General features: G+C 36.7%; 1 protein-coding gene across 1 annotated transcript in view; it reads left to right on the top strand.

Moving 5' to 3' along the window:
- The window catches only part of XK (X-linked Kx blood group antigen, Kell and VPS13A binding protein), a 46,447-nt gene extending 28,781 nt beyond the window's left edge, over window positions 1-17,666 (top strand). Inside the window, exon 3 of the mRNA XM_012448105.2 lies at window positions 15,906-17,666. Coding sequence (XP_012303528.1) covers window positions 15,906-16,732 — 827 coding nt within the window. The 3' untranslated portion in view covers window positions 16,733-17,666. The remainder of the gene's footprint in view (window positions 1-15,905) is intronic.
- Window positions 17,667-25,488: the final 7,822 nt, after the last annotated feature.

Genomic DNA, 25,488 nt, shown 5'->3' with positions numbered 1-25,488 from the left:
TAGATTTGGGGGAGCGGGGGAGTATGCTGAGGATTATTGTGGTAGTTAAAAAGATTAGTGGAGGTAAGAATGTGCATGAAAATATTTGTGAGTGTCTATGGTTCAAGTGTTGGCAAAGGGAAGAATATAATAGATTGATTCAGTCTTGGAGGGTCTGATGGTCATGCTGTATTATTTGCAAGGTTCACTGTACATGAGTAGCTACATTTTAAGAGAGTTTGTGATAACTTGCCCTAGCTGAAAATCTGCAGTAGGATAGAGAACCTCTATCTTGGGTTTCTGAGTGGTCTTGCTACCATATTGATGTTAGATACCATTTTGCTGCTACCATTTTGCTGATAGAGGGCCTCGCACTAGTCTAGGATCTTACTTCCTTGATCTGGCTATTGAAAGGAAGGGTTTTTTTTTGAGGGGGCGGGTGGGGGTGTCTAGCTCAACTCAGTGATGCCTCTTTTCTCTGCCTGAGGCAGGATGATAAGGAAGGAGGAGGACAAATTGCTAGGGCAGATAGAGGCATCTGCTTCTGCCCCACTTTTCTCTGATCATTGGTTATTCCTTGAGAGGCAGTTCTCAGAAACCAGCTTAGCACAGTGAGACTTACCCATTCCTGGGTGCCTAAACAGCATTATTTCAGAAGATCTTTACATATGAAATACTCACATAATAGAAGACAGATATGAAATTTGGGCTCAGTGGAAGCAAGGAAAAATTGGACAATTATTCAAAGTACCCTTGGTGGATTATCCAGACTCCTTGAGGCCCTGGGCAGTTTTAAGGATAGCAGACTCCTTTCCTTCAAGTGATAAAAGAGATAAAATGTGAAGCTGAGACCACTGCTAGGGAAATAGACCTAATTATATTTATTTTGGCAGAATAGCCTACTGGTTAAGACTATAATTCTGGAGCAAGACTACTTAGGTTTGAATTCCAGCTCTGTTAGCTGAGTGATCTCTGGGAAGTTATTTAACATCTCTATGTCTCCACTTTCTCATCTCTATTATGAGGATAATAACAGTATCTACTTCATAGGATTGTTGTTAGGATTAAGTGATTCATACCTGTAAAATTCTTACAATAGTCCCTTAGCATGAACTAAGAGTGCAGTAATTGTTTGCATAAGAAAGATGAACTGGAGGAGATCTTATCATCCAGATCCTTAGGCAAGAAATCGAAATATAAATTGTTATACTATAAAGACACATGCACACGAATGTTCATAGCAGCACAGTTTACAATAGCAAAGACCTGGAACCAACCCAAATGCCCATCAATGATAGACTGGATAAAGAAAATGTGGCACATATACACCGTGGAACACTCTGCAGTCATAAAAAAGAATGAGTTCATGTCTTTTGCAGAGACATGGATGAAACTGGAAACCATCATCTTCAGCAAACTAATGCAGGAACAGAAAACCAAACACCACATGTTCTCACTTATAAGTGGGAGTTGAACAGTAAGAACACATGGACACAGGGAGGGAAGCACTACACACTGGGGTCTGTTGGGGGGAAATAGGGGAGGAACAGCGAGAGGTGGGAGGTTGGGGAGGGATAGCATGGGGAGAAACGCCACATATAGGTGAAGGAGAGGAAGACAGCAAATCACACTGCCACATGTGCACCTATGCAACAATCTTGCATGTTCTTCACATGTACCCCAAAACCTAAAATGCAATAAAAAAAAAATTTTAAAAAAAAGAAGAAAGAAATCAAAATATATCTGGGAGAAAAGAAAAAAATCACTCAGGATCTGTAAGGATTATAGACTATATAGTTATAATCACATCATGTGGGTTATGGCTGACAGGCCATAGAATTTGTTCTCACAATTCTGAGAACTAAACATGATATAAATATGTATTGAAAGAAAAGTCCTCAATTTTTGACTAAACATCTGGTAAGCTGGCAGATGTTCGAGAGATTTTAGTAACAGTGAGATCTTAGTCACTAAGACTTTAATAATATTTTTTTAACAGTACCAGGGTGTCATACTGGTTACATCTGCAGAATGAGTTTTGCTATAGTAGTCTAAATAGGAGTTTATGCCATAGCTATTTTCTACTTGGCATTTTGCCAGGATAGGGAAAAATATCTCTGAAACAACTTCATTATAACAATTAAATGATAGTCATTTTGCCTTTAAAAAATCTAATCTAATAAACATTTATTGGGTGCCTACTAAGTATAGTAGTAGTGTATCTAGTTCTTTCAAATACATATTCTTACTGAAGTATAAAGTACACACAGAAAACTATACTCATAATAAGGCAAAATCTTGATGATTTATCACAAAGTAAACTTACTCATGTAGTCCTTTATCCAAGGTGAGAAACAGAAGAGTACCAGAATACCCAAAAGACTCCTTATGTTTCTTTTCAGTCAGTTTCCCCACCCTCCTCCCCAAAAGGTAACCAGTAAGCAGAAAGCAGACTTCTCACACCACAGATTATTTTTTCCTGGGTTTTAAAGTTTTATGTAAATGGAATCAGAGTTCTAGTTTCTTTCATTCACACTGTATTCATGAGAGTTATCCATATTGTAGTTTATAACAGAAGTTTGTTCCTTAGCATTGCTGTATAGTATTCCATTGTATGAATATACCACAGTGTATTGATACAGTCTGCTTTTGATTAATATTTAGGATATTTCCAGATTGTGACTATGACAAATAATGCTTCTGTAAATATCCTTGTGCAGGCCTTTTAGCACACATATATATGCAGTTCTGTTGCATGTATATGCAGGTATAGAACTACAAGACTTATAAGCAATGCCAATGTTTAGCTTCAGTAGAGACTGCAAAGGCAGTTTTACCATTTTACACTCCCATAAGCAGTGTATGAGAGTTCCAGTTGCTCCATATCCTTGCCAGCACTAGGTATTACTTTTTGTGATTGAGTAGATGTATAGTATCTTGTTGTAGTTTGAATTTGCATTTACTGATGACTAATGAACTAATTTTCTTTTCATGTCTTTACTGGCCATTTTGGGGGTGTGTGTTTCTGTGTTTGTCTGTGTGTGCATGCATACACACATGTGAAATGACTGTTCAAGTATTTTCACTCATTACAGAACTAGTTGTATTTGCCCTTTTGGTCTTTGTTCATACCTTCTTGTATCTCCATGCTTCCACGTAGGATCGTTTCTTGTTGGCCTGGAATACTACTTTTAGCATCTCTCCTTTAGTGCAGATCTGCTGGTGACAGATTCCCTCTCCTCATTTTTGTTTTGACAGAAAATGTATTTCTTTTACCTTCATCTTTAGGTATGCAAGCCTGTGTTACTTCCTACTTTTAGGTTATCATTCGTCTTCCGGTTTCCATTATTTCTGTTGAGATGCTATTGTCCACTGTCATTGTTGTTACTCCTTTGAAGTTCATCTATTTATTTATACTTTCTGACTGCTTTTAAAGACTTTCTCTCTGACTTTAGTGTTCAGCAATTTTAACATGATATGCTTATTTGTAGTTTTCTTCATATTTACCCTACTTGGGATTTGTAGCATTTCCTCAATCTGTGGTTTGATATTTTACCAGTTTGAGAAAATCTCAGCCTTTATTGCTTTACATATTGCATCTCATCATCATTCTCTCTTGCTCATTCTCTCTCTCTTTTTCTCTCTCTGGGACATTTTCACTCTCCCATAAGTTTTTCATGCTTTTTGTTTCTCCATTTGAGTGTTTTCTTCTGACCTGCCTTCTAGTGAGTACTATTTATCTTTATAGCTGTATCCAATCTGCTATTAAACCCATCTATTGATTTCTTAATTGCAATTATGGTATTTTTTTAGTTCTAGAATTGTCATTTGAGTTCTTTAAATAGTTTTCAGTCCCTAATAAGTTCCCAATTTTGTCACACAATTTAAAAAATTTATAAATTATAGTTATTTTAAGTCCATGTCAGATATTTATAAAATCTGTATCTCCTATAGGTCTATTTTTATAATCAATTATTATTTTTGGATTTTAGTCATTTTTCCTTGTTGGCATACTATGTTATTTTTAATTTAATGCCAGATATTTGTAAGAAAAAGAGTAGAGAATATTTGAGGCTCTGCATGAACTATCTTTCTCCAGGAAGATGTTGCTTTGGTTTATGGCAGTCAAATGGACTAGATGCAGATCAACTTGACACAGTCATGATTTGAGATGATTGAAAAATGTACTTCAGTCTTTGCGAGGGCTGAATCTCTTTCCAGTCACCCTTACTCCTGATGTTCTTTGAACTTCTACCAGAAAGTTTTGGGTGTACACTGGGATCATTATGGGACCTGAACGTCAATATTTGCTCCCATACACACCAGCTTTGAGAGATTGCTATAAGTTGTCATATGTTATTTGTCTCTTAGTACTCACTTTCACTTGGGAAACTGTCTTGAGGGAAAAAGCAGCTTCAGAATTTTCTCGAAAATCTCTTCAGATTTTTTTTTTTTCTCTCAAAGATCTTAGCCCCAGGAGTACTCACTGCTTTGGAATATCTCTGATGCCTTTGAACAGATGTTTGTCTAGTTGTTCTTGACAGAAATAATGGATTAAAACAAGCCAATCTACCGGGCTAGCATGGAAATCTTTTGCTTTTTGATGCCTTTTTAGGGAATTCAAAACGCATAAGAAAATAAAATTGTACTTTTTTGTTATTTTAAATGTTTGTTGATGGCTGTAAGACTAATAATTTATCCCTTTTTTCTTTTTGTATGAATTTCAGAGGTACAAGTAGTTTTGTTACATGAATTTATTACATAGTGGTGAAGTCTGGGCTTCTAGTGTATTCATCACCCTAATAATGTACATTGTACCCATTAAGTAATTTCTTATCCTTCACCACCCTCCCAAGTCTCCAGCATCTATCATTTCACACTCTGTATCCATGTGTACACATTTAGCTCACTTAGCTCCCACTAAGTGAGAATGAATATACGGTATTTGACTGTTCTTCTGAGTTAGTTCACCTAGGATAATGATCTCTGGTTCCATCCACATTACTGCAAAAGACATTTCATTCTCTTTTTATGACTGAGTAGTATTCCATTGTATATCACATTTCCTTTATACAATCATTCATTGACGGACACTGGTCGATTCCGTATCTTTGCTATTATGAATAGTGCTACAATAAATATATGAGTGCAGGTGTCTTTTTAATATGATTGGTTTCTTTGGGTAGATACCCAGTAGTAGGATTTCTGGATTAAATAGTAGTTCTATGTTTAGTTCTTTGAGAAATCTCCACACTGTTTTCCATAGACATTGTACTAATTTACACTCCCACCAACAGTGTATAAGCATTCCTTTTTCTCCCATCCTCACCAACATCTGTTATTTTTATTATCATTTTACAATAGCCATTCTGACTGGTATAAAATGATACTTCATTGTGGTATTAATTTGCATTTTTCTGATGATTAGTGATGATCATTTTAAATATTTTATTCTATAATATATATTTAGTGTATGCAGATCTGGCCTTTGAATTCTGGCACAATTTTTGGGATATCTAAAGGACAATGTGAAATCTATTATGAGTTTTATTCATAGTTAAGAACCAAAAGCAACCAAAAAAGATATACGAATGGCCAATAAGCACATGAAAATATGCTGGAAATTATTAGTCATCAAGGAAATGCAAATCAAAATCGCAATATACTTCACACCCATTAGAATGGCTAGAATAAAAAAGTTATGTAATAAGAAATGCTGATGGAGATGTGGAAAAATTGCAATCCTCATAGACTAATGGTTGAAATGTAAAATGGTGCAACCCACTTTGGAAAACACTATGGCAGTCACTTCAACAGTTAAACATTACGTTATCATATGACCTAGCAACTCCACTTCTATAAACTCAAGAGAAAATAAGACATATGTTCACACAAAAATTTCCACATGAATGTTCATAACAGCATTATTCAAAGTAGCCAAAAGGTAGAAACTATCCAAATGTTTATCAACTGATGAATGGACAAAGTCGTGTATAGCCATACAATGGGATATTATTTGGCCATACAAAGTACTGATACATGCCCCAACGTGGATGAACCTTAGAAACATTATGGAAAGTGGAAGAAACCAGTCCCCCAATACCACATATTCTATTACGTTATTCATGTGAAAGTCCAAAATAGGGAAATATTTAAAGATAGGAGGTGTATTAGTGATTGCTTAGGACCAGTGGGGACAATATTGACAGCTAAAGGGTATGGGGTTTCTTTTTGAGGTAATGAAAATTTATTAAAATTGACTGGTGATGGTTGTACTTATATGTGAATATATTTTTAAAAATTATTAAATTGTTCACTTTAAATGTATGTGAATTGTAAGTTCGTTATTATAGAAATTTTTTAACATACAAAAAGATTTAAAGGATATTATAATGAACCCCCATGCATCTATCACATCTTCAACAATTATGTATGTTTTTAACCAATGAAGGATATTTCCTAAAGATGCAGCTGACATAGGCGGATTCATACACTAAGAGAAAAGAGCCAGGATTGAAAGATTAGTTGAAAATTTAGAAGGGAAAAGTGATAATTGATACAGCAAAGTTTTTGAGGAGGCAAGTGATAGAGTGTAGTGTGGGTGGAGAGACCCTGGCTCCAGATCGTAAGAAAGACTCTGTGGCGGCTCTTGTGGAGGCAGCTAACGTGAGGCTGGGGAGCGCTGAGCTGCGCATCATGCCCTGCGCTGCCCAGACTATTGAACAGTACAGTCAGGATGGGTAAAGGTGACCCTAAGAAACCAAAGGGCTAGATGTTTGCCTATGCCTTCTTTGTGCAGACGTGCAGAGAAGAACATAAGAAAAACCCAGAGGTCCCTATCAATTTTGCAGAATTTTCCAAGAAATGCTCTGAGAGGTGGAAGATAATGTCTGGGAAAGTGAAATATATCTAAATTTGATGAAATGGCAAAGGTGGATAAAGTGTGCTATAATCGGGAAATGAAGGATTATAAACCAGCTAAGGGAGGCAAGAAGAAGAATCCTAATGCCCCCAAAAGGCCACTGTCTGGATTCTTCCTGTTCTGCTCAGAATTCTGCTGCAAGATCAAATCCACAAACCCTGGCATCTCTATTGGAGACGTGGCAAAAAAGCTGGGTGGGATGTGGAATAACCTAAATGACAGTGAAAAGCAGCCTTATATCACTAAGGTGGCAAAGCTGAAGAAGTATGAGAAGGATGTTGCTGACTATAAGCCAAAAGGAAAGGTTGATGGCGCAAAGGTCCTGCTATAGTTGCCCGGAAAAACGTGGAAGAGGAAGATGAAGAAGACAAGGAGGAAGAAGAGGAGGAGGAGGAAGAGGATAAATAAAAAAACTGTTTATCTGTCTCCTTGTGAGTACTTAGAGTAGGGGAGCGCCGTAATTGACACATCTCTTATTTGAGAAGTGTCCGTTTCCCTCATTAGATTTAATTACAAAATCTGATCATGATCATATTGTAGTCTCTCAAAGTGCTCTAGAGATTGTCAGTGGTTTACATGAAGTGGCCATGGGTGTCTAGAGCACCCTGAAACTGTATCAAAGTTGTACATATTTCCAAATATTTTTAAAATGAAAAGGCACTCTCATGTTCTCCTCACTCTGTGCACTTTGCTGTTGATGTGACAAGGCATTTAAAGATGTTTCTGGCATTTTTTTTAATTTGTAAGGTGGTATTAACTATATGATTATTGGCTAGAAATCCTGAGTTATCAACTGTCTATATCTATAGTTTGTAAAAGGAACAAAACAACCGAAACAAACTCTTGATGCTCCTTGTTTGGCATTGAAGCTGTGGGGAAGGTGCCTTTTGGAGGGGCTGTAGCTCAGGTGTGCACTGTGAGGCTGAACCTGTTGACTCTGCAGTGGGCATCTGTTTAGCTTCAGGTTGTCTTGTTTCTGTATATAGTGACGTAGCATTCTGCCACCATCTTAGCTGTGGATAAAGCGAGTCAGCTGGCATGAGATTTTTTTGTTTTGTTTTTGTTTTTTAGTTAAGTGAGGTAGTTTTTAAACTGTTTGTTTTTATACAAACTGTAAAACTCTTCATTGTCAGCAAAGTGAAGAGCCATTGCATCAATGAAAGTTCAAGAACCTTCTGTACTTAAACACAATTTGCAGCATTCTGTTATTCTTTTGTATGTTTAGAATGCTGAAATGTTTTTGAAGTTAAATAAACAGTATTACATTTTTAAAACTGTTCTGTATTATAACAGTCAATTTCTGACTCACAACAGTGAACAAACCCCCACTCCATTGTATTTGGAGACTGGCCTCCCTATAAATGTGGTAGCTTCCTTTATTACTCACTGGCCAGTTCACTTAGGGCTGAGATGAAGGAGAGAGTTACTTGAAGCTACTGCCTGCTTTTGTTTGTGTCTGAGTGGCATTAAGATGAAGTCTGGAGGAGCCAAGAGAAGGACATAGGCAAGGTTCAACAGCCTTCCCAGGTACAGGAAGGTGGGTGATTAGGACTGAGGCTGACTGCTAGGTTTAACTTTCTCTATTCCACCTCCACCCCCTATGTTGTGGGCCAAATGCATTGCTAAATAGCAATTTCAGACTGTATGATGTTTCAAAAATTCAGGCCTTAGTTTTCCTCTTTCACCCCTACCTCCATGCTCCTGGCACATATCACGTTATTTGTAGTGCCCAACATTTGGGGCCTTGAGCCTGCTGCTTGTCTCCTGGAAGCCAGTGAGGGTGTGTGGGATGGGGTGGTGGGGTAGGAGAAAGTATCTTTTGCTCCTACTTTACGCCTTCAAAACACCAAATCCTCAAGGAAGATTGTAGGCTCCATCTTGGGACACCTGAGCTATAGGGCAGGCTAATGGAATCAACCATTTCTAACCACTAAATGTATCATGAAAAGTTGAATGGCCTACTCACAAGTTTAGCTCGTTCACTGGAAATGTAGATTGATGTTCAATGCTTTTAAACTGGAAGAAGACTGGTTTGTGTGTCAGTGGTTGTATTAGTGAGTAGAGTAAGATTTTATCCAGGTTGGAGTGAGAGGAGATGGCCACAATGGCAAGTGGTGACACTAAATACCATTTTGAAGGCTGATATATACATACATCATTACTGTCTGTAGCAATGAAGGATACAGTACTGTGTCATGGGTGAGTGTTGCTATTGCCCAGCATTAATATTTGGGTGCATATGTTTGAAGCTATGAGACATGCAGGAGTGTTTTTGTAGTATTAATTTTAAGAGAAAACAGCTTTTTCTTAAAATTCACTGTTCAGAAACTTGCATGTCTGGAGGTGGTGTCCTTTCTACCCTTTCAGGTGCTAGATGAGTACAAGTTATGGTCATAGTCATGGCCTGATCTCTATATATTCATATCCATTCCTTCTCCCATCAGAACTGTTTATCCTAATGTGTTCTGTAGTTCTAGAAAATGACCACTAATTTAAAAAACTCAGTTGTGAGGTTTGCCCAGAGGCACTTGTTCCGGAATTGCCCCTCCTGTTTCAGCTATGTCCTTGTCATTTGGCATTCTAAGCTAAAGCTTCTGCTTCCCAATCCATGATGTGCTAGGCCAAGATTTGGGAGCTATGGCTAGCCTTGTCAAATGTGGAAGAGAAACAACCTGTAGTAAAAAAAGTGATTTGTTAAGTAGTGCCCATCTACCTTGTAACTAGACATACCAAGCAGGGAAGGGCAAAGGATGGAAAGGGGTAACTTGTGCTTCCAAAGTAGCTAAGCAGAAGTGACAAAGCAGTGTAGCCAAATGATCTTGGATTAGGCAAACACTGAGTTTTAAAGAGGCTGTCAAGTTGAGGCTACTTGGTCCATTAGCTGGTGCAGCAAGACCACTACTCAAAGTTTTCACACTGTCAAGGTTGCTCCTCTAATGGAATAATACCCTAGTTTCTCTGAGATACTATAAGTGGCATGATGTTACCTAAGGCTTAGGCTTAGCTTGATTTCTGGGCCCACTGTATGTGTTCTTAAGATGCCAACCTGCTGCTCTTTTTTTTTCCATTTAAAAAGATAGTACCTATTCCCTCTAACCACCTCACCCTATTCTTGAATGACATTTTATCCTTTGGAAAGAACAAGGCTGTGATGAAGTGACTATTGTCTGTTTCTCCTGTGTGTGTCTCTTCTTGTCACAAATGTATTTGGGGATGTTGGATGCATTCATTTTTCTGCAATAAAGTTTCTTAATCACTCTTCCCCCCCGCAAAAAAAAAAAAAAAGAAAGACTCTTTTCATTTAGTTGAAAGAAAAAAGATAAGAATTACTGACTCTAAGAAATCTGGTGATATTTCTAATTTTCAGAAGCTTTCTATGCTAACTTCCTCCAGTTTCCCTCTGCCACTGCACTCCATATCTCCCTAGGCTTCCCCAGTTTCCCCTTTTAAGTCATCCACTAATTTTTTTGAAAAGTGTATTCCACAAAAGCATTTCATGAGTTAAGTCGTTTTACTGAAGGTTCAATGTCTACAGACAGTAATCATAATACAGAAAACAACCATCTACCATCCTCCATCTTACAGGCAGCTTCTGTTATCTCTTTCTTTTTTTTTTTTTTTTTTTTTGCTAGATATTTTATTTTATTTTATTTTATTTTTTTTTTTTATTGCATTTTAGGTTTTGGGGTACATGTGAAAAACATGCAAAGTTGTTGCATAGGTGCATTCATGGCAGTGTGATTTGCTGCCTCCCGCCCCCTCACCCATATCTGGCATTTCTCCCCATGCTATCCCTCCCCAACTCCCCCCCCCGCTGTCCCCCCCACTCCCCTGCAACAGACCCCCGTATATAGTGCTCCCCTCCCTGTGTCCATGTGTTCTCCTTGTTCAACACCCTCCTATGAGTGAGAACATGTGATGTTTGGTTTTGTGTTCTTGTGTCAGTTTGCTGAGAATGATGGTTTCCAGGTTCATCCATGTCCCTACAAAGGATGTGAACTCCTCCTTTTTAATGGCTGCATAATATTCCATGGTGTATATGTGCCACATTTTTCCTGTCCAGTCTATCATCGATGGGCATTTGGGTTGGTTCCAGGTCTTTGCTATTGTAAACTGTGCTGCAATGAACATTTGTGTGCATGTGTCCTTCTGTTATCTCTTTCAAAGCAACAGATAAACTGTTCCCTTGTCCTATAAATAGAATTCCCTTCCTAAGAGGAATTCTGGGGAAGAAATACTCTCCATAACTTTACATACAGATTAAGTTTTTGGTGTTGTCAGGAAATGAGCAAATGCATGCCTAGTGACAATTAATTTCTCTGTGAAATAGGAAGATTCATTTGGAAAGAGTTCATTTGGCTGGAATTGGGTAGGAGGAAGCTTTAGGAGTGTGTCAAGGGTTTGAAATATTGCCAGAGCCTTCCTTTTAGCTTTACCTACAGTAATGTCTTCCCTTCTAATAAAGATGAAAACAGCAAAATGCCTCCATCCATACAAACACTTAGGAAATGAGATTAGGATTACTAGGGGATGTTAGACTTCTGTGAAATGACACTTAAATAGGCAGGACTGCCAATTTATCCCGTTTTGTGTTGGCTGTGTGAAGATAAGATTGGGAAATATTGTCAGGGAACTTTCCTCCATTTAAGTCTGAATAAGTAGGTATTTGCATGAGCATCATCCTCATCGTTCATTAGATGACAGCTTAATTCTAGAGCTGGAAATGTACACTGGAAGCTTTTTGTACAAACTTCTTGTCTCCCAAGTGTTTCTCCCTCCCTGACCCCATTTCTATCTGTGACATTTTGTAGTGAGCACTCAACAGTAAGAATGATGATTGAAGCCAGTGATTTCAAAATAATTTCTATGCATTCTCAAAAGGTTTCTGGGGTTGATTAAGCACCAACTGGGTAATAATTGCCTATTTTTCTTGATGGAGAAAAAGATGTAATTTGAAAATAATTGAACAAGAGAAAAATGAATAGATACTTGAAAAAGTTATGTAGGCCATAGTATTGCTTAAAGCAATAAATATTTTGGAGTTAAAATACCATAAATATAACAATATAAGTACTGTGTATGTGTGACTACATAACTTAGATTTTAATAATTTATGTTTAGCTCATCTTCCACACTTGAAGTATTTTTCTTATATTGGAGAAAACATAATGACTATAAAAATGATTTAATACTGGATCCTTTGAATTTGGAAATTTGTAACCACACATACATATATAAGTAATATACAAAGTATATCACTAATATGTTCTGCTTTACAATGCTCCATTGAATTAGCCTCTCAGGAAAAATAACTTAGTCCAGTTACTTCCCAGTCAACTCAGGTAAGAGTGTTACTATCTTTTAAATTTGATTAGTAGATTCCAGTCTTTCCAGTGAATGACATCATTAATTAAAGTCAGTGCCAAAAGACTATGAGAAAAACTGATGCTTTGAGTAAAACTGAGCTTCTCCCAGGCAAATAAATAACAAAGCTTCGGAGTTTTTATGTCCACCAACTATAGATGTTTTTCCATTTATTCAGAACCTAAATAATAAAAACCTTTATTCCTATGCATTTTAATTTGTACATTTAGATAGAGACAATTACGTTGCATGGACAGAATTACATGGTATTGAATTTTAAGAAGCAGGCATGGATAAAGCTACAGCAATCAAGACAGTGTAGTAGTGGCAAAAGAATAGACAAATAGATCAATGGAACATAATAGAGAGCCTAGAAATAAACCCATATAACAGTCAACTGATCTTTGATAAGGGAACAAATGCAATACAATGGAGAAATGATAATCTTTAAGATTCTAGACACAGACCTTACACCCTTCACAAAAAAAAAACCCAAAATGGATCACAGACCTAAATGCAGAATACAAATCTATAAAATTCCTAGAAGATAACATAGGAGAAAATGTAAATGACCTTGGGTTTGGTGATTGCTTTGTAGCTACAACACCAAAGGCATGATGCATGAAAGAACTGATAAGCTGAACTTCATTAAAATTAAAAATTCCTGCTCTGCAGAAGACACTGTCAAGAGGATAAAAAGACAAACCACAGACTGAAAGAATATATTTGCAAAAGTCTTATGTGATAAAGGGCTGTTATGTAAAATGTACAAAGAACTCTTAAAACTCAACAATAAGAAAACAACCAGATTTTTTTTTAAAGTGGGTCAAAGACCTTAACAGACACCTTGCCCAGAGATAGACAGATTGCAAATACGCATATGAAAAAATACTCCATATTATATTTCATCAGGGAAATACAAATTAAAACAATGATGAGGTACCACTATATATCTATTGGAATGGAATATCATTTAGCCTTAAAAAAAATAAGGAAATTTTGCCATTTCTCAATAACATGAATGAACCTGGAGGGCATTATACTAGGTGAGATAACCTAGACACGGATGATCTCATCCGTGCTGTGTGATCTCACTTATATGTGTAATCTACAAAAGTCAAATTGATAGAACCAGAGAAGAGAATGGCAGTTACTAGGGACAGAGATGGGTCTGGGAAATAGGGAGGTGATGGTCAAAGGATACAATGTTTCAGTTATGTCAGATAAATAAGTTCTAGAGATCTAATGTACAGCATGTTGACTACAGTTAATAATACCATGTATATACTTGAAATTTGCTAAGTGTTCTCACACCAAAAAGATAACTACATGAGGTGATAGATAAATTAATTAGCTTGATGATAGTCATCATTTTACAGTATATTTGTATATCAAAATATTACGTTGTATAATTTTTCGTATTGGCAAAAACTCAGAACACTGACTACACAAAATAGTGGTGGGGATGTGGAGCAACAGGAGCTCTCATTAATAGCGGTTGTGAATGCAAAATGGTGCAATCATTTTGGAATACAGTTGGGAGGTTTCTTACAAAATTATATATGCTTTTACTCTACGATCTAGCAAACAAATCACACCCATGGGTATTTACCCAAAGGAGTCGAAAACTTATGTCCCTCCAAAAATCTACATATGGATATTTATAACAAATTTATTCATAACTGTCAAAACATAGAAGCAACCAAGATGTCCTTTAACAAGTGAATGGATAAATAAATTGTACATCCAGATAATGGACTATTATTCAGCACTAAAAAGAAATTGGCTATGAAGCCATGAAAAGATATGATGAAGAAAACTTAAATGTACATTACTAAATGAAAAAAGTCAATCTGAGAAGGCCGCATACTATATGATTTCAACTATATAACATTCTGGAAAATGTAAAACTATGGAGACAATAAAAAGATCAGTGGTTTCTGGGAGTTGGAGACAAGGGAGGGATGAATAGGTGGAGAACAGAGGATTTTTAGAGCACTTAAACTGCTCTTTATGATACTGTACTGGTGACTACGTATCATTATACATTTATCCAATGTATAATGTCCAGTGTACCCATAGGATGTACAATGCCAAGAGTGAACCCTAATGTAAACTGCAGACTTTGAATAATAATGATCTGTCAATGTAGGTTCATCAGTTGTAAAAAATGTACCACTCTGGTGGGCAATGGTGATAATGGGGGTTGTTGATATGCTTGTGTGGGGTCAGGGAATATATGGGAAATTTCTGTACCTTCTGCTCAACTTTGCTGTGAACCTAAAATTACTTAAAAAATAAAGTTAATTAAAATAAATAAATAAACATGTCAAGATATTTTTTAAAAATGAAGCAGCAGGCATAGAAAGGTATTATCTCAATTTTATGGATAAGAAAACAGAACCCAGAGAGGTTGCCATTTTTTCAGTGTAAACTGGTGAGGCAAGAATAAAACAAGAGCCAAATTGTCAGTTCCTAACTCATAGCCCTGCTTCCCATCCTTACTTGTGCCAGTATTTAGAGATGGTGGCAGCCTGTGGTAAGGAGCTTTGACCACAGTCTACTTATCGATTGGCAGCATATATCTTAGATAATGCAACTCAAGGCCAACAGTGCTGTGCTCCGGAATGTAATACCACATTCCGTTTAAATGAGCCACATCTTGTCTCCTCTTCTGCTTCTATTATAAACTGGATAAACCCATTACCCATTAGTCATTTTAAGAAATAAACAGCTAGAGTTGAGACTTCTTGAAACGCTAAGGACTTTCAGCCCAAGACAGATTGACTCTCAGTAACAGTGAAGTTCTCATTTGTTCAGCTCCCCACAGAATTTAAGAATGCAACCTCAATGAGCATTCTATAGCCAGTGTATCAGTTTAAAAGATCCTGCAGATATAGAGGAACATACTGAGCAACTTATTACTGAGTGTCTTCTGTTTGTATATCTACTGCTGGTATGTGCTCAGGAACATCAAGAGGAAATATAAGATTTGGTTGGTCGGTCTTGATTCCCCAGAAGCTTAGAAGCCAATTGAGGGATCAAAACACACCATATAAAGGACTCTACATATTCAGATAGGCCCAGATGAGGCCAGGAAGGTATTTTAGCGTGAGTTACCTGGAAGCAGACCCTAAGAGAAGAATTTCAGTGCATGTATTTTGGGAGGAAAATGTAAGGAATGTGGGAGAAGAAAAATGAGGCAAGGAAGGGAACGCAGCCAATAAAGGGATACAACTATTAGACGACTATCACCATGGGTGACTAGAAGTTAATCCAATGAGGAAATACTAGGAAATGGCATAGAACACATGCCTCAGAGATATTCTATCTAAGGGATGGGGAAGCCATGGTACTTATATTCCCACTCTTAATCTGGGCTGGAATTGGGGCATTAAGGGTGCTCCCAGGAGTATTAATTCTTGGCACTTCAGCCTGCCAGGCACCTGGATGCAGCAGCTTTCTGCAGTTCTGGAAAACATACTCAAGCACAGTGGGCAGACGCTAACAACTGGAAGTCAGGCTGTGCACATAAAATAGAAGAGTCCAAGGAATGCAGGTGGAGTGCTGACAGAGTATCTGCTGCAGTAGGATTCCTAGTGGAGGTGAGACTTGACAATACTTTCTCTTTTCTCTCCAGGTCTCCTCATGACCATATCCCTGTTGTCCATTGTGTATGGAGCCTTGCGCTGTAACATCCTAGCCATCAAAATCAAGTACGATGAATATGAAGTCAAAGTGAAGCCTCTGGCATACGTCTGTATCTTCCTGTGGAGGAGCTTTGAGATTGCCACTCGAGTTGTAGTCCTGGTCCTCTTTACCTCCGTCCTGAAGACCTGGGTGGTGGTTATAATACTCATCAACTTCTTCAGCTTCTTCTTGTACCCCTGGATCCTCTTCTGGTACAGTCGTTCCCCATTCCCTGAGAACATAGAGAAAGCCCTCAGTCGGGTGGGCACCACCATTGTACTATGCTTTCTAACTTTACTCTATACTGGTATCAACATGTTCTGCTGGTCTGCTGTACAGTTGAAAATAGACAGCCCTGACCTTATCAGCAAGTCCCATAATTGGTACCAGCTACTGGTGTATTACATGATGAGATTCATTGAGAATGCCATCCTCCTCCTCCTGTGGTATCTTTTCAAGACTGACATCTACATGTATGTGTGCGCACCTCTGTTGGTTCTGCAGCTGCTCATTGCGTACTGCACAGCCATTCTCTTCATGCTTGTGTTCTATCAGTTCTTCCACCCTTGCAAAAAGCTCTTTTCCTCCAGTGTTGTTGAAGGCTTTCAGAGGTGGTTGAGATGTTTTTGCTGGGCCTGCAGGCAGCAAAAACCCTGTGAGCCAATAGGAAAGGCAGATCTACAGTCATCCAGAGATAGAGATGAGACACCTTCTAGCAGTAAAACAAGTCCTGAGCCTAGTCAGTTCTTGAATGCTGAAGATTTCTCCTCTGCTTAATGGGACCCAAGGTCTCAGGGCACAGACATATTATTTTCTGGGTTTGATACCTGTTATTCATATAAATAATTAACCCTGCACAGGGAACAAGGCAGGAAGTTAGCTGTCAACTCCTTGTGAGCTGCTCCTCTTTATAGAGCTCTTGGGTATGTAGAACTGTATGGGAAGAAGCCAGGGAAACCACTGAGTGTTGAAGGGGCAGCCCAAGGCATCACAGTTCACAGGTAACCATGTTATGTTCTTCTAGGCATTATTGGCCTTTTCACTGACAAGTTACCCCTGAAATCTGAGTTGTACTGGTTAGATGCATCAGGTGGAATGAGGAGAGGGGCTTACCTGTTCTCTAGTTTTCCGGACTGTTGGTTTGGATAACCTGAAGATTTATTATCCCTGAACATAGTTTTCACCCAAGAGCTGTCCTGGTGACCAAAAAAGGTTACTAGAGTTTGCCATCAATGACATCATTCCAGTCAGAGCTTTCAGGGAGGGCTGTTCAAGTTTGGTTTTTGAATAGATAGATGTTTCATATTCATCTCATTAGGGCTTTTTGTACATAGCCAACTGTAGCTACCCTGGCATGCTGTCTCTAATTGATTCAAGAGCCTAGATTTGGAGACTTTATTCCTTAGCATCCATGGATGCAGAAATGAATAATAAATTTGGCTATGGAAGCCCTGGAATTTTAGGAAAGTTGTGATTCTTTGATATTTTGGTGAAATTCTGGATCAGGAGGAGTGTTAAAACATCAAAATTATGGAGGCTTATATAAGTAGATTTCTTAGCATCTTACTCCTCCTCCCCCATCTTTGCCTGTCAGGAACATTTTAGACAAGAGTTACCTTGATTAACTTAAGGGTTTGTTTTTTGTTTTTTTTTTTAGAAAACCTCATAAAAATCTCTCACCCAGTTCAGGTATATAGGGAATTTTCCTTTTCATTATATATATATATATATATTTTTTTTTTTGAAAGAGAATAGGAAAGAGGAAAAAGGAAGAGAAAGAGAGAGAGAGAATGGGGAGGAGGGAGAAGGAAAAGAAAGAGGGAGAGAGAATGGGAGTATTGCTTTCTTGCCCAGGCTAGAATGCAATTTAGTAATGGGTATTGAAAACCTCTTTTATACTGATAATTATACTTAATGATGTAGTCAGGAAGGAATAAGGGAAGAAGATAACAAAAAAACAGCCAACCAATATTTAATTTAAACCTATGAAATGCTATGCGATTACTGAGGAGTGATTTACTTCCAATTATATAGTCACCTTTGGAATAGGTGTGAGGTGGTAATGTATGTTTTGTGTATTTGAAGTGGAGAGTTCTATAAATGTTTATTAAGTTTACTTGTTCCGAGTCTGAGTTCAAGTTCTGAATATCCTTGTTAATTTTCTATCTCGTTGATCTATAGAATCGTTAGCTCTTCTTGTTGCATTGATCCTTTTGCCATTATGTAATGTCATTCCTCGCCTCTTTTGATCTTTGTTGCTTTAAAGTCTACTTTATCAGAGGCGAGAATTGCATCTCCTGTTTTTTGTTTATTAGTTTATTTTTACTCTCTGTTTGATTGGTAAATCTTCCTCCTTCTCTCTGAGTCTTTGTGTATTGTTGCATGTAAGATGGGCCCGGATGCAGCATACCGATGGGTTTTGGCTTTTTATCCAATTAAAATATATATAGGTTTAATACCGGCGTTTGATGCTAGCTGGCTGTTTTGCCCATTAGTTGATGTAAATTTTTTATTGTGTTAAAGTTCTTTGCTTTTTGATATATTTTTGGAAAGGCTGATTTTGGTTGTTCCTTTATATGTATAGTGCTTCTTTCAGAAGCTCTTGTATAGCAGGCCTGGTGGTGGTGAACTCTCTAAGTACTTGTTTGTTCGCAAAAGATTTAATTTTTCCTTCGCTCATAAAGTTTAGTTTGGCTGGATAGGAAATTCTGGGTTGAAAGTTCTTTTCTTTAAGGATGTTAAATATTGGTCCCCACTCTTTTCTGGCTTGTAGGGTTTCTGCTGAGAGATCTGCTGTAAGTCTGATAGGTTTCCCTTTATGGATAACCTGACCTCCTTTTCATTATTTAAAGGAAGAGGATTTTCCTCACCACCACCCATAATTAGAGATTGACTTCAGAAACTTTTCTAAACTATGAAGACGAATGACCAGAAAATTTTTGTCTTTCATTGAATGCAATTTGATTTAGCATAATCATGAGTTAATTTGATAAAGATCTCCAGTTTTATCCTTTGACACCCTTTAATATTCTATATGTTTTTTCCTTTAATCTGAGACCCTATTTGTTTCATAAAAGAAGATTGGTTAGCATATCCTCAATTGTCTTGGAAAAAAATGCCTAGATCTAGTACCATTATTTTTATCATTAAAATCTTGAGAATGAAATACTTGAAAACAGGTGACCGTAAAGATCATACCAATTTAGAATGAATGTTAAAGTGTGAGAAATTTACAAAAGGGCTCTATTTATGGACTCCATTTTACCATACGGAATAGGGATCCATTCTCTGTGTTAACCTACAAAACGTATTTTTCTGGCCATTGCACTTCTGATAATTTTCATTTTTAATTCTTCATGGTGTCAAATTTTTAAGTAATTTCATGCACACAGGTGAAAATGCAATTTAGTAATCAGTTTCTACTACATTCAGAGGTCAAGGAAACTGCATATATTCTTTCACAAGGCATTGTTAACATTTATAGAGTTCATAGAAATACATCAATAAGCTCCTAAACTATACAGCCTCAATTTCAGTTTTTCACATTTGAAATGTTTTTGATTTATCAATATTTGTGGTTTAACTTTGGGAGGATGCCTAGACAGTAGATCATTTTTTGTCTATATTTTACCAAATAAGAATAACACTCAAGACTATGTTTTCCATTCCAACACATCACTTACCACTTTCACAATTTTTAATAGGCCTAAAATAGTGAGTGTATATAATCAAAATGATACTTCATACAACATATACTTCCATGCACTCTCCATGTAATCACATATATGCATAGATACACAATTGTAATACATAAAACACCCTTGAAAATATATAATGACTTGGAATAAAATAAAACTACCATGTTAACACATAATTTTTTTGTTTTTTCTAATTAACAAAAGGGCTCTATAAATGATTAGGAGAGCAGTAAGGGAATTCTTTAGTCATTTCAAGTGTGTATTTGTATCACACCAGTTACTTGTGTTCATTGACACCAAGTATTTTCAAGCTTTTTGTCAGGCATTCTTGCCTTGAGATTTTGCAGTAGCAAGTGGTAGGGATGATAGTGCTCTCTTTTCACCTGAGATGCCTTCAGCTCATACCTTGGGAGTGAGGTGTGGGAGTAGCCACCAGCCTGCCACTGACTAGGCACGTTAAGAATTAGACAAGGATGGAGAGACTGCTTTTTTCCAGCCTTGGCTTGGAAGCTTGTTTCAAAAACCATTACAAAATCTTAACCTTCAAATACATTTTAAATCGCTTTAATTTAGAATATAGGTGAGCAACTTGAGTGATCCCAAACCAAACTAACAGTGCTGGTTTGTCAGGCACCCAAAGCCCACTTCACACATTTATAAGGACAGAGATTTGGTAACTCATTTGGGCATTTTGTCAGTTTTAACCCCTGCTATACAGGTGTTCCAGCTTTGGGGACATGTATGTCCATTCACTTTTGGGAAGAGATATCACTACTTTCTTTCTGTGTGGTGAAAACATAAGCCATGGTGAACTGCTAATTTTTGTTTTTAAATTATTTATATTACTGAATTGGCAAAATTACAGTTCACACTTCAGAGCTACATGGTCCTATGAGCATAAAACAAACAAGCAAATTTTCTCATGCATTTGAAGTTAAAATGTGTTTTTCAGTTGTAATTTCAATTTTTAAATTTCTTGGTGCTTTGTCTAATTAATTACATGCCATAATTTGTCAGAATAGCTGCTTCAGCTGAATTGCTATCATTCGGATGGATGGGAGTGAACTATGTCCTCAAGATATATTGAAATAAGTTCGTCAAACATGTTTAGACTTTCTCTCATTGCTGTAGACAGGCCAGTGTAGAGATTGGCATTTCCCTCTCCAGCCCTACAACTTAATTCCTCTATGCCTCAGTTTCCCCATGATACACTTGTCCAACCTACCTCACAAGGTTGTCAGAAAGATCAAATTAAATAATAGATGTGAAAATGCTTCGAAAATGTTTTTAAGTGCTATGCATATTTATAGAGTTGTTATTATAGTTATTCAAATCCATAAAAAGGTTATTATTATTTTTTTACTGTTTGAAAAGAAATATGTAGTGTCATTCATAGGAGTTCCTGAGTGGATATGTGAATCTTTGGTCTTCTTGGCAGGTGCCCTTTCTCTTACCACCAGTTGCTTACAAAAATTAGCACCCAAACACATGGCACTTGGAGGAAAAAGACCCACTGAATATGTACTTTCTGGTGGCAAATGAATTTTTCATTTTAGTATAGTTTTCTATAAAGGATATAACAACATCTTTTGATAATTGTGCTTTACAACTTGAATGCTGATTCAAGGCATTAATTGGATATGAGTTTAATCTTTTCAGCCTTGTAAATGGGAAAATATACATTAAAATTGATTGTCAAATACAGCATTTCTTTGAAAACCACCTTAAAACATTAGTGCTATGGTTATGAGTGTATGTGCCAGTACTTACCATTGTGGATATGAGCTTTTGTTGACTGCTTCTCTGCAGTCATTAATGCTAATAAATATTGTTATGTTTCTTCATATAATAAATTAATTTTTCAATTTCTCCTTGTATTTCATTGCTTATACAATTCTCACATGGCCTTTTAACTTCAGGGACTATTTTTAAAACAGAAATTTTTAAATAGTTTCATTGTGACTAATTATAGTTTTATAACCTCACCTGGAAATTCTTTCTGTAGGCTGAGAAATTTGAGAGTGCTAAGATTCAGCTTTGCAGGACAACAACAGTCCATGAAAATTCCTCTGTTTTATATTTACTCCATTTGTTAAAAACTACACTTTTGGATACTAAGATTCTGTTCAGTTGTCCATTAGTTGCCATGCACAATACAAAAAAGGGAGGCAATATACATCTCTTCTAGACAAACAAATATATGCTGATTCAGAAATATAAAACACCAAAGAAATGGCTTGGTATTAACATAAATAATCAAATGTAAATGGTTGGGAAAAACATCAGTCATTAAAGGGATCATTTCAGAGCATGAGAGCGACATGGACTGTTTCAATAATTTGTTTGCTTCTGAAGGTGGCCTTGGAATTTGCAAAGACCCATGAAACTATCACCACAATCAAGGTAATAGACATATTCATCACCTCTAAAAGTTTCCTTGTGCCTCTTTGTTTTTGTTTTGTTTCCTCTTTGTAAGAACAACACTTAACATGAGATCTATGCTCTTAATATTTTAAATTCACAATACAGTATCATCAACTATGAGTACTATGTTGTACAACAGATCTCTGTAACTTATTTTTCTAACATAACTGAAAACTTTATACCCATAGAACAACAACTTCCCATTTCCCCTATCTCCTAGGCCCTAGCAACTACCATTCTATTCTCTGCTTCTATAAGTTTTGCTATTTTAGACACCCCTATACGTGGAATCATGCCATATTTGTCCTTCTGTGTCTAGCTTATTTCACTTAGCGTAATATCTTCCAGATTCTTCCATGTTGTCACGAATGGCAACGTATCCTTCTTTTTTTTTAAGGCTGAATAGTATTTAGGAATATGCCATATTTTATTTATCCATTTATCTATCAATTGACATTTAGGTTATTTTTATATCTTGGCTATTGTGAATAAATAATGGTTCAATGAACACTGGTGTGCAAATATCTCTTCAAGATCCTAATTTCAATTATTTTGGATACATACCCAGAAGTGAGGCTGTTGGATCACACAGAAGTTTCATTTTTTTAATTTTTAGAGGAGCCTTCATACTGTTGTCCATATTGGTCATACCATTTTACATTCCTACCAACAGTATACAAGTATTCTAATTTCTCCAAATCCTTTCTTACATTTAATTTTTTGGTTTTTGGGATAGTAGCAATCCTAACAGGTGTGAAGTGATATTTCACTGTGGTTTTGATTTGTATTAAGGATGTTGAGCACTTTTTCATATACCAGTTTTCCATTTGTACATTTTCTTTGGAAAAAGGTCTATTCCAGTCCTTTGTCCATCTTTTAATTGGGTTATTAAGCGCTTTCTGCTATTGAGTTGTACGAGGTTTTCTGAGACTGTCAGATATATGATTTGCAAATATTTTCTCCAATCTGTAGATTTCTTCCTTTGCTGTGCAGGAGTCTTTTAAAATAAATATTTTCATGTTAAGAAAACTGAATATTAACAGCTATAGCATTCAGGTAAGTCCATATAAAATTATTTAATTTGGTATTTATGTTTTATTTTGAAATAATTTTAAACTAATAGAAAAGCCTGAAGAATAGTGGAATTTCTTTATAAACTTTACCAAGATTCACCTATTATTAATATTTTTCATGTCCATTATCACTGTCACTTTCTTTCTCTTTCTTGTGAACCATTTGAGATTACGCTGCCTACATTGCACCCCTTTATTCCTAAATGCTTTGATATGTTTTCCCTATGAATAAAGGTATTCTCTTACAGAGCTATACTACAGTTATCAAATTCAGGAAATTTAATATTGACACAATACCAATATCTAATCTAATATCTATACTCCAGTTAAGGATTGCGCCAGTCACTTCATTTGTTTTCACAAAGCTTCCTCAACCATGTGAATCAACTCAGTTTTCTTCTTTGGGGTTGTCTTTATTTAAAACTATGAGTAAGTTTTAACTTTTGTATGAATAATGGGAGAACCACAGCAGATGTTGAAAAGTTATTTGAAGAAAAAACATAGATGTTATCAGTGCTGACTAATAGCTTAAAACAGGAAATTTGAGATGTTTATTGGCAAACTGGGCAATTCTTTTTCATGGACATCCATTTTAGGCTTAAAGTGTTTGCTGTTTAATATTTCAACCTGTAGTTCACTCCCCTCTTCTGTCTTGCTGCTATAACTCTATTTTACAGTGTTTTAAAAGATTAGGAATGAGGTGAGGGAAGTAGATATTATTCTGCTATGACCGTATTTCTCTGGGTGACCCTCTTCCAGGAAACTATATTTTCTATAAACATCTCTCCAACTGGAAAAGAGCTCAGAAATATCAACTATACATTGTAACATTTTGAGCATTTCCTCTTTTTCAGGAAAAGGCACTTTATAGCAGCAGAGATTTGTACAGAACTGGAAATTCAGAAACATCCCCAATCCCTCCTTTCCCAGCACACATATACAAACACACAACCCCTGTCAGAGTAGACCCCCAATACGCTAAGAAGTTGAGTCTGCCACAGAAGTCTGCTCTAGAGAATGACCTAACATCTTATCACCCTCTCTGCATGGCTATTTCTCTGGAAATTATTAGGCCAAGGAGATCTAGAACACTTGGTTTAAGCAGGTTTTAGAATTCAGAGCATCTTTAAAGAGTGTTACTGCCACATATAGCTGCATCTCTCTGCTGCAGGTTATCAGAAAACTTCACACTCAGACTCTGCTGTAGCATGCACCTTCGCATGAGGGAGTCCTAGGGTTTGCCTCCTCCCCAGAAGGATAAATTTATCTAAATTGATTTTGAGGTTCTGCCTGTGCTTTCGCTCCCTCCTGCCTCCCACCCTAAATTAATTTTCTCTCTCTGAATGATAAGTTCCTGATTGAAACCTGATTAGCCTGCTCCCCAGAGCCCTGGAAATACCATCCTCCTTAGACATATACATTATGCATACTGGTTTAATTTCTTATCAGTTTGCTTCCTATCTTAATTACCTAAACTCTAGAGTTAATTAGTTAGGTTTTCAGGGGTGATAGCACTCAAGAAATCAGGATTTTGAAATTCTGTTTTGGAGTGATGCTGCAACACCACACCCACTGCCACCCTAGCAGGGAGGGTAATGATTTCCTTTTGTCATCTTCCCAAGGTGACCTTCTTAATTGGATTGGCAGAATTTTCTAGAAAAATGGTTCCCGTCTGTAGGGCTGCAGGTCTCCTAGAATTAAAGGTATTGTGATTCTCTCCACTAACTACAGATATCTGGCACACACTTATGCAATTATTTTTCAAACTAATGGGAATGCTATTGTAAGTGATAGGACAGGACTGATTAAAAGTGTCACTGTAGTCAAAGTAATTTTGTCATTATCCTCTCAGCTCCCACAATGAACAAATATTAAAAATTCAACCACTGTCATTCAGAGGGTGACCTTAAAGGATGTCTTTTGTAATTAAGGTTATTGGGAACGATTACCCTGGGAAGTTTTTCTTTTTGTTTCCTTTTCTGCTGAATTATTTTCTTCTATGGACTTATGGTACAATCTTTTCCTTTTAAAATGAGGATAATTCACCCACAAATCATGTGGCTTCTCTCATTTCCAGCTTGCTTCAAGAGATCAGAAAATATTTTTATTTTAAAAGTGTACTGTAAATGTTCTTCCTTCAAAAAGTATATTATCTACCTTCACAGGAAGTATGTAATCAAGGTGAAATGCTTCTGTAGTTTCAAAGCATTAATAAATGTATATTATTATCATAATATCCATCAAAATAATATGATTTCTACACACTCTTCAATTCACCTCCCAGTTTACTTCCTTGGCCTTATTATAATATCAGGGTGCTTTCAGCTACAATTTGTAG

This window comes from Aotus nancymaae, unplaced genomic scaffold, assembly GCF_030222135.1.
Source record: "Aotus nancymaae isolate 86718 unplaced genomic scaffold, 86718_ANA_hifiasm-v0.15.2.pri h1tg000058l, whole genome shotgun sequence".
In the NCBI taxonomy this organism is placed as follows: domain Eukaryota; kingdom Metazoa; phylum Chordata; class Mammalia; order Primates; family Aotidae; genus Aotus; species Aotus nancymaae.
The sequence above is the reverse complement of the archived record's forward strand: the minus strand, read 5'-3'. Positions and strand labels throughout refer to the sequence as shown.